A 9,904-nucleotide genomic window follows, 5' to 3' on the forward strand; every position below is an offset into this window, starting at 1 on the left:
GGATAGTCCTAACTGCAAGCCACGCCTATCACTCCGCACATTGTCACTGCATGATCTCATCCGCAAGTGAATTTGGTATAGCAAAATTATGGCGCCTCACAAAAACTTGTTCAAGTTCGCCTCACCGGCGAAAATCGATGCTTTAGACTGAAGTGTACACATAACCTAGCATTGAGATAACATCATTGACTAGCACATTCTGCTGAATCCCTGCAAGCGAGGCGGTGAGATGAGGTTTTAGGCCTGTCCACCTGCTCAGTTGCCCGCATCCTCTTGTTGGGTACCCCAGTGCTAAATGCAGCAAGGAACCCCGGATTTGGTTTGCCTGGTCAACTTGTACTGATGGATTAAAGGTGGTGCGCAGTACAAGTTTCACAAGTAGGGAAAGACACAAATAGCATTTCCGGCATTGAGCTCACAAAGCTTTTCATTGTGCTTTGATGATTTTTCTTCAACCACGATCGACCTGTCTTCCCGTGCTTTGCGTTGGTACAGACTGCATATCCTGCGTCTGGAAATGCGAGGACTCGACTTTTGTACGGGGTCCAACAGCATATAAGGACGCAAGATCTCCTCCAAATCCTGAGGCAATGAAACGCTTACGAAAATTCGAGCTCTGCAAACACCAATTCCTCATCCCCAATCGACAAACACTTGATTGTGTGTCTATCACTCCAAACGCACCTCACAGAATACCATCTCTTTAGGAAAATACCAACTCCTCCAGAATGAACTCATTCAACAGTGCTGGTTCTTTGCCAATCAACACTGCCGCATCCCAGATCTCCATTGTGGACGTCTTCTTCCCCGGCTTCACTGGCATCTCGGCGTCCGTACAGCAACTCCTAGCTGGTGACCTGAACAGCTATGCTCACGTTCTGTGCTTCTGCGGCATGCTCCTGTTCTTGGGTAGATATGCCGTCCGTTACTTGACGGACTTGATGGAGACCTATTTCAGTTCGTGACTCTTCCCTCTAATGATAACTCTTTCTAACCATCGACAGCTTCGACCGTCCACGTCTCCTACTACAACGAAGCGTACGACATGCTCATCGCCTGGGTATCCACCCAGCCCTTCGCCCATAAGGCTCGCTCTTCGCTCGCAAGTATCGGCGGCATGCAAAGAAGAGCATATGCTGATGATCTTTCAAATGAGTACAAGAAAAAACCTTTGCGCTTTACACCTTGGAATGGATCATTCTTATTCGTGTACAAGAACCATCTGCTCCGGTTCCAGTGCGTGGCAAAAGAGACCAAGGAAGAGATCTCCATTTCCTGCATCGGCGGATCGTCGCAAATCCTGAGAGCACTCCTTAGTGATTGCCGAGCTGAGTATCTTAAACTTATCCAGAGAAAGACTACAGTCTTTGAGCATCATGATGGTGAATGGAGGAAGGCGAAGGCAAGAGACATCAGACCAATCTCGACAGTCATCATGGATGAGGGCGAGAAAACGGCCCTGTTGAAAGATATCGAGGATTTCCTGGACGAGCGAGCTCGGGGCTGGTATGCAAGGCGCGGGATTCCCTATCGAAGAGGGTTCCTGCTGTATGGGCCTCCTGGAACCGGGAAGTCCAGTTTCAGCTTATCTGTCGCCGGGCGTTTTGAGCTAGATATCTATGTACTCAATCTTTCGAGCATCGACGACAGCCGCCTAAGCAGTTTGTTTGCCCAGCTTCCCCCGCATTGTGTCATTCTCTTAGAAGATATCGATGCTGCTAGTACTGCACGAACGGAAGACAGTGAAACGACGAAAAACACTGGCCAGGCCGCGGTAGGCCCTTCACAGAAGAGCAAGTCTCAGGGAAATGTATCTCTGTCCGCGCTTCTTAATGCCCTGGATGGCGTGTCTTCGCAGGAAGGTCGATTGCTGATTATGACGACAAATCACATCGAGCGTTTGGATGACGCACTCATCCGCCCTGGCCGCGTGGATAGACAGGTTTTGTTTCAGCTCGCTGATCACAAAATGAGTTCTCGTCTTTTCTGCACGGTTTTCAAGCGGTCAGATGGGGATCAGCGCACTGCAGGAAAGGAGTTCGATGATGAAACAATTGAGCGACTTGCGGATGAGTTTGCCGCCAAGGTTCCGGACCAGGTATTCAGCCCAGCTGAGATCCTGCTATCGTTCCTGCTTGAACGCAAGCAGTCGCCTACCGACGCAGTGGCTGATGTGGAGAATTGGGTTGCCAAAACCAGCAAAGAAAGGGGAAAGGTGAAGAATTACGCCAGGGCACGAGCAACTGCCAACCCCACTGACTCTTTCGAGGATCTTGCGGAGAGTTCCCAGGCTCACAACGCTTGATCCATCGCGGAAGCCTGACGCCGCTTCTTAGCGGCTAAAGCTTAATTTACCCGTTTGGGGATTCCTATTACAGACTAGCTCAATACAGCTCATCCCTGGTTAACAATCCGACCCCTCCACATCCAACAAGAGGCAAGGCTTGGCCGTTTCTTGGCGTATGGAAGTGCGTGTTTCAATTTGTGCATTTCTGCAAATTCGATTTCTATATTTATGTACCTTTCATTCAGATTAACGAATTCCATCTTCCCGGACGGTGTACTTTCGAATAGGACACTTCCAGCTTTTTTTAACATGTTTCTTCACCTTCTGGCTTTTTTAGTGTAGTTGTTGCCAGATCTCAGCATACCCGGCCCCAATTCAGGACCGCCAATCCCAGTTAATTCAGTCATTAATTTATGGTTTTTTTTTATGTTTATGCTTTTTCTTTTTTCTTTTTGACTTTTGGCTTCTTGGCTTTCGTATTTTCTTTTAGCATAAATGGTCAGATCGCGTGGCCGAGTGGAAAATTGAATCAAAATGGTGAAGGCCATGGTTTCGGATTGCAAATCATGGCCATGTTTTCGGATCGCGTGGCCGAGTTTCAACCGCGAATCAAAATGGTGTGGACCACGGTTTCAGATCGCAGACCGTGGCCCAAGAATGCAAGCGCCGCGACACCCGACAGAAGTACACCTTCAAAAAGCGACCTTTGGCTCAAAAAAGCACAACACTCGCTCGTAGCTATAAATTGAAACCTCACCCCATATATCAAGTGACAATAATGAAGTCCCAGATCTTTCACCTACACTGGAATTAAATGCTACACCATGCAAACATCAGACTCAAAGCGTGTCAAGAAGCCATGGACTGTGCACAGTAGCCTCGTGCAGATGCGTTATCGACGGAAAGGCACGCTGCAGCGTATGCTGCGTAGCTACTTTGATAACTGTCGCTGCAAGGGCGTCTACCTCCTCATCCATGAAGACAACCGGTACTTTACGATTAATTTTAACAAGTCTGATGCTTCGAACAGCCACTTTCCACCACCAGACAAAGATATAGTGAGTGACATGTCTGGTACAACCCTGGAAAAAAACGTAGCTCTTACAGAAACAGGAGAAACATTATCCCCCCCCATCCCGAACAACGAGTGAGAACTACATGAAATATCAGAAGTCTAGAGCGGGGAAGAAGGGAAAGCAAGTGACACGAGCAGATTTGAGATAAATGAAAGATTTTGTTTGTTGTAAATTACAATGAATTCGAAACCATCACTAAGCTCTTTTTGAAACGTAAATCTACTCTAAGCTTTATTGGCTGCTTTCGCAAGTCTGTGTCATGATGCAGCCGCCGAATCTACAATCTCATAAATTCAAACACACTCAGTGCTTGCTGAACCCTAAAATTCCAAGAATCGATAAGATTTCAAGTTGGTCTTTCCACCTCAAGGACTGTCATTATCTGTGGCCGTTCACTTAAAAAATATGACAACCCCCATGGCATCTTTTCTGTGGCTTTTTCACTCAGCATGGCGCCATCCCCTGATGGGTGTTGGCTCCTTACGGGCTTTTAATTTCGTGGCCTTCTCTACTGAGGTTATGGCGTCCCTCAGGGATTTTACTCCGGTGGCTAATAGTTCAAAAATGTGGCATTCCCAAGGGGCTTTACTTCCCGAGGGGAGCTGACACCACATGGGATTTCACTTTTTGTTGCCCTTTCACTCAGAATTCTGGCACTCCCCAAGGGGCTCACTTCCCCAAGAATGCCAACTCCGCATGGGACTCGCCTCCTCAAGGAGCTCACTTCCTCAGGGATGCTGACACCGCATGGGACTTCAGTTTTTGTTGTCTTTTCACTCAGAATTCTGGCACTCCTCAGGGATGTCGGCGCCGCATGGGGTTCCGTTTTATTGCCGTTATGTACAAGTTCGTGACACTCCCTAAGGGTTCGCCTTCATCAGCATTCTTGCAAATTCCCTAACTTCCCGTAGGGAACTATAGTTTTGGTCGTGGGGCACCACTTCACTGACTCCCGGGGGGAAACCATATTAGGGCGTTCCCGGCAGATGGGCAAGACGTGGAGCAACCCACTGCTTCAGTATCACCTAATTAATGCAACAGAAGGCAGATGGATAAATGACTGTGTATTATAATATCAAATAAAAAATGAGCGGTTTGACATCACATCTTCCGTTAATTGCGTGTTGATGGTCGAGGACGTAATGTGCTCAGACGATTCTTTCGTAGCATCGCCTTCTCCCTTTGTTGTTTCTCCTCCTTGCTTCTCTTTCGTTTCTCCTCCTGCTTCCACAACTGGAGCCTCGCATTTTCAGGGAGCCAGTTGTCTGGGAGATATGTTCCCACCACATAAAACACATGGTGACCATATTTATTATTTCGCCATAATTTATCTCCGACATGATAAATCTTAAGGCTCTTTTCAACCTGCTGCGCCCCATACCAATAGGGAAGATTCTCCAATTCATCATGGGCCAACGGTTCTGTCGTAGCCCCAGAATCTGAGATATTGTTCCAGCCGTCTGGTTCGATACCACCAGGAGGCTGGGGCTGGTTATTTGAGGTCCTGTCAACAGACAGCCGCTCGGGCGGGACGTTAAGGGGGGCTGCAGTCTTAGATGAGAAATCTATGTAGAAGGATGGAGATAGGGTATCATTAAACCCTTACCGGAGGCATAGGTTTGATAGGGCACCTTCTGGAGAATGTCACCCAACACCGCGCAATAAGCTGGGAGAGTGGATTGTTGCGCACCAGGCGACAAAAGTTGACTGGGTAATGGTGGAGGATTCTCGGTTCCTTGTCTATCCATGCCGATAATGTGCAGAGATGCAGAGTAAGGGGAGAATATTTAAAGCAAGAGATGCGAATATTTGAAGTAGGAAAAAGATTTGGAGAAGGGCGAAGGCTGAATGAGAGGGGAAGAGCCTTTTATAGCCCTTTATACCTCAGCCCCATGTTGGTTCGCCTGGCCGCACTGTCTGTCAGCAATCCATTCCACCTGGTCCTTAACTCCTGAAGGGAACGCCAGGGCGGGCTGACCCGATACCCATCTCGCTGCGCCCTCTCGCAAAAAAGAGCACAGGGGTGAAGTCAGGGATGCTTCTGCACTGGTTCAGGCGCAGATGATTAGCTGCGGGTGTAGTTCCGTCTTTCCATTACATGCCAGCCTCATGTCCCTCGCCTTATCGACTGGAGGAGAGGATCGAACAGTTTGCCAACGTATCAGGAGGGTCGGTACGGGGGGGGGTCCTTGCCAACTGGTCGATTTTGGCTGGATGAGAGCCCAAGATATATATATATATATATCTTGATCTGACGCCTACCTTGCTGCGCCGTTTGGAGAAGCCGGCATGAATGATAGGGCCAAAGGATGAGCTGCATTTTGGATTTCCCTTCATTTTGCTTTCGTGTATAAAGCCCCCTATAGGGTTGCCAAACCGCACTCATGGGGGTGTGTATCACAAAATGATAAGCCTCGATGCAGGTCGCGCCTCGGATATTGCTTCATGGCTTCGCCTCTGTGCTCGAGCTCATGGATGTCTCGGCTCTAAGCGAAATCACCAACAGGCGCACTTTTTGACTGGCACACATGGTTGGGTTAAGTTCGGCCGTCCTCGTGCATGCCACCCCAGTGCTCCTTGTCCCCGGGCTTAGCGGTTTGTCGATTCGACTTCCTGGCGCATGGCCAGGGGGAAAAGGGGGGCCTGAATGGGTTGACTGGCTGATAATCGCTGGACGAGAGCCCATGTTAGCATGGGGGTGGTGGCCACGCGCACTTTTGCGTTGGCCCACGCCATCAATGCAACATTCCCCGGTTCGGCGGCTTCTTCGCTGTGAATGATTGGCGATCCACGGAAGACGCATCTCAGCTACTATTTTTCCTACCCTCCTCGATTAGCCTCGACCTATTTTTGTTCGCAAGCGGGGGTTTGATCGTGGGACATATAAGGACCTCCAGTGCCTCCTGGATCGAGATCGAGGGGAGAAGAGCATCCCATCATCTCACCTCACAACATGGCTACCTTCACGTACGATACCACCTCCCCTGGACCTGCCGACGGTTCTCCCTCGCCTCAGCTGCACACAGTGCACCTCCTGGAAGCATGCACTCCTGATCCTCGGTCAGACGAAGAGCCCCAGCACCTCCTTCCAATGCCCATGCCCGTGCCCCTCTTCCCTGCGTCCGGTGACCTCTCTAAGGATGCAGCAAGTGAGGAGTTTGCTGATTTTTCTGCCCTGCCATCCACCGTCTCTGGTCTCGATGACATTAACTGGGACGAATGGATCCTGTTCGACTCCTCCCCGGTCGATGTTACCCCACCATCACTCCAACTGTCGGATTTTTCCGACGACCCCATCGAGGAGGCTCACCCAAGCCCAAGTGATGTTGCCGATGACCCACCCAATCGACGAGAGCCAACCCCTCCCCTGGCCTCAGACAATCGCGAAGGCAACACATTAAAGGAGCCGTTGAATTACTCCGATGGTTCCATCGAGGTTGACCCACGCCCGGGCGAGGAGCGCCACGTCCAAGTCCACCGATCAGAGCAAGTTATCCCCCTGGTGTCCGGCCGTTGGGAAGGCGATGTGTTGGGGGAGACGCTGGATAATCAGGAATGCATTATTTTGCCCCTTTCTCAGGTGAAGATTCTGAAGCTGGTGTATAAGCGAGACGGGGATGAGATGTACCAGATAGTAGGACGGATAGATTTACAAGAAACACGCGGATATGGCACACAAGGAAAGCCGTGGCAGTGCTTGGGTTCTGCTGGTAAGGCTCAGTACCTGCTCTGTGGAAAACATTTCTCACTTCTCACACCTCACTCACTCTCGCAGAAGACCCAATCATCATCGACGAGCCAATGAGTCCCAACCTGCTGAGCGACTCCGATCCGTTTGTCGCCATCCCATCCCTTCAACGGAATATAGAGAAGGTTCCAGGAGGTTACAAGGTGTATGCCAATATGACATTGGACGATTTGCAGGAGCTTGGAGGGTTGGAATTGTTGGCAGTTTACTACTCCCGGAATAATGAACGTCGCCGAACAAGGTCACGTGGATTATGTCAGCGCTGATGCAGGGAGAATGGCTCAACCTTTCCATTTCTAGTTAGTTAGCTGCTTAGATTTGTTTTGTACCAATAGTTGACCCAGGAAAAACCCCCTAATTGAAGTCTCACAAACGGTCTCTTTAAAAATATATTTCCCTCACAGGGGAGAAGGCACTAACTGTTCTTTTAAAAAGCTCGTACAAGTAGTGTTTGGAAGGGGCAAGCAATACCTCAAAACTAGAACAGAACCACAACCAACGATGATGTTTCTAACGCTGACTAAAAAAAAAAGGAGAAAACAGCTCTACCTAATCCTAATAGCTCTTGAGAATACCGGTGATAGAACTACGACACTTTGGACAGTCATCGCCAATGGCAGCACGAAGGCATCTTGTGCAAAACCGATGTCCACACGGCAGAAGGGTCCTCCACTCCGATGGGATACTATAGCAGATCTCACATTCAAATCGATGCTTCAACTCCCGGAGTTTAGTCTCAAGCTTGGCCATCTCTGCATGCAGACGCTGCACTTCTTCTTCCAGCTTCCTTCTCTTCGCACGCTCCACCTCGAAAATAGTATGGATTTTCCGGTTCGCACTTTCCTATCTCGATATCAGCGAGGAAGAAGCCCCATCAAGTCCCACAAAGAAGGTCTTACCAAAGTCATGTCGAGGTTAGATATTTTTTGTTTTTTCAGTGGCTGCTCCATTTCGGACTTCAGAGAATCAGAGGTCGCCAAATCATCAGATTCATCATCAGCCGGATAGCTGTAGTCTGTGCGTGGTCTCTTCCTTTGCGACCTTCGCGTCCTTCGCGCCAGGGGCTGTTCGTCCGTTTTTTCGTCTGAAATGATGATCACAGTGCGAAGATTATCGGCTGATGCCATAGCTGAGAGATGGAAAGATGGCCGTGTCGCGGATCAGCAAAGTGGAATGACAAAGGGCTCTAGAGAGAGGAAACGGGTTCTGTTATGTCCACCCAGTCGTCTTTGGGTACGCAAGGGCTTCGCGGCGGGTTTCGGTCGACGGTGTAGGATGGGAGGTGGAAAAGGAATTGAAAGAGAGATGAATCCGAGGCGGGAAGGAGCCCATATATATACCCAGGGCGGGGAAAGTGATCACGAGAGTTCAGGCAGTGCAGCCTCCTGCTGGAGTTTTCGTTGGCGTCAACACCCCCTTAAAAACTGTATCTGTACCCGAGGGCTGAAGTCCAATCAGGCCAGAGGCACAGTGGCAGAAGAAGGTTGACAAAAGGCCAGGGACTACATCATGTGGTCACTAGCACAATGACCAAGGGAAAGGGTGCTATGGCCAGTGCTTAAGGACATGTGCAGTAGGTCCACTGACCTAGGTTGCCATGCTGGAGGCAGGAGCCAATAGGCCTGACGGGTCCATGGAACGCGGTCCATGGACCCGGTAGGCCTAAAGACGGCCAACTTGTGGCCATGCTGGCCTGTGGACGGTGGAGGCCATTGAATCGATTTCTGTGGTCCTGTGGCGACCAAGGACCGGTAGCCAGACCGAATTTACTCGCCAAAGCAAGCGCAAGGCTGGTTTTCCCAGTCCCAGGGGGTCCACTGATGGGTCCGTTCTTGGGGCGCGAGCCGATTGTTACTGCGGTCCTTTTTGGAAAAGTGGCCCTGGGGGCACTGCTCTCCCTGGGGACACCGCTCTCCTCGTCTGGCCAGTCCATACTTCTGAGAATTATCGACAGTTTGGAAAGGGCCAATTCACAGGGCCTCGATGTCGAATTCTACTGGATCCCGGCGCACCATGGTATCGAGGGGAACGAATTGGCAGATAAACTCGCAAAGGAGGCGACTGGATGCAAACAACGACATGGTAGGAGAGGAAAGCTGATCACAGTAGACACTGATGATGCCGCAGCCACACCTGACTTCCTAAGACATCTGATATCAGCGGCGAGGTCGGAACTAAATCGCCAGACCCAGGAGCGATGGGAGCATGACTGGGAACATGAGACAACGGGACGAGCTACCTTTACGCTGACTCCAACTCCAAGCTCTACTGTCCTTCAACTACACGATTCCTTACACAAGGTTCTCAGTTCCACAATTGTCCAGATGCGCACCGGCAAGATCGGACTACGACAATTTTTATATGAGAGGAAAGTGCCAGACATTACTGACACCCTATGCGAATGCGGGAATGGAAACCAGACAGTACGGCACGTCCTCCTGGCGTGCCCTAGGTTCAACAGCCTCAGAGCGGCAACATGGAAAGACGGCGATGGAAGAAGGGAAAGATTGGATCTCAGGGAGATCCTGACCAAGCCTAAGCTAGCTAAGAAGGCCGCAAGATTCATGATCTTAACTAGACTCCTCGGGCAATATGGAGCAATTTCAGGAGGACGAAATACGCTAAGGCACGCACTGAGTTCTTTCCGGTTTATAGGACAAACAGGAGTCAGGGGACCCGCCGGGAGGACCTTTGCCTACCATCTAGACTGTATAGCTGATGGATATTAGCTATAGATACCCATCGTCTGCATATGCTGCGGAAAGCGGCTGGGTCCGGACGTTAAATTTGATA

The 9,904-nt window shown here is 50.0% G+C and overlaps 5 protein-coding genes across 5 annotated transcripts; 4 read left to right on the forward strand and 1 right to left on the reverse strand.

Moving 5' to 3' along the window:
- Positions 1–728: 728 nt before the first annotated feature.
- On the forward strand, positions 729–2,305 carry HCAG_08917 (predicted protein; the record flags this gene model as incomplete). The annotated part of the gene is made up of 2 exons (XM_001536032.1): positions 729–957; positions 1,005–2,305. The coding sequence occupies 2 exons, from the start codon at positions 729–731 to the stop codon at positions 2,303–2,305; spliced, it is 1,530 nt and encodes a 509-aa protein (XP_001536082.1).
- An 806-nt stretch (positions 2,306–3,111) lies between these two features.
- HCAG_08918 (predicted protein) lies at positions 3,112–3,511 on the forward strand (the record flags this gene model as incomplete). The annotated part of the gene is made up of 2 exons (XM_001536033.1): positions 3,112–3,345; positions 3,395–3,511. The coding sequence occupies 2 exons, from the start codon at positions 3,112–3,114 to the stop codon at positions 3,509–3,511; spliced, it is 351 nt and encodes a 116-aa protein (XP_001536083.1).
- A 965-nt stretch (positions 3,512–4,476) lies between these two features.
- HCAG_08919 (predicted protein) lies at positions 4,477–5,111 on the reverse strand (the record flags this gene model as incomplete). The annotated part of the gene is made up of 2 exons (XM_001536034.1): positions 4,477–4,928; positions 4,970–5,111. The coding sequence occupies 2 exons, from the start codon at positions 5,109–5,111 to the stop codon at positions 4,477–4,479; spliced, it is 594 nt and encodes a 197-aa protein (XP_001536084.1).
- Positions 5,112–6,316: 1,205 nt separating this feature from the next.
- On the forward strand, positions 6,317–8,232 carry HCAG_08920 (predicted protein; the record flags this gene model as incomplete). The annotated part of the gene is made up of 4 exons (XM_001536035.1): positions 6,317–7,073; positions 7,139–7,256; positions 7,645–8,025; positions 8,214–8,232. The coding sequence occupies 4 exons, from the start codon at positions 6,317–6,319 to the stop codon at positions 8,230–8,232; spliced, it is 1,275 nt and encodes a 424-aa protein (XP_001536085.1).
- Positions 8,233–8,637: 405 nt separating this feature from the next.
- Positions 8,638–9,840, forward strand: HCAG_08921 (predicted protein; the record flags this gene model as incomplete). Its single annotated transcript, XM_001536036.1, has 2 exons — positions 8,638–8,665; positions 8,732–9,840. 2 exons carry the CDS (start codon positions 8,638–8,640, stop codon positions 9,838–9,840), a joined length of 1,137 nt encoding a protein of 378 aa, XP_001536086.1.
- Positions 9,841–9,904: the final 64 nt, after the last annotated feature.

Source organism: Histoplasma capsulatum, genomic scaffold (assembly GCF_000149585.1).
Source record: "Histoplasma capsulatum NAm1 scaffold_14 genomic scaffold, whole genome shotgun sequence".
Classification (NCBI taxonomy): Eukaryota; Fungi; Ascomycota; class Eurotiomycetes; order Onygenales; family Ajellomycetaceae; genus Histoplasma; species Histoplasma mississippiense.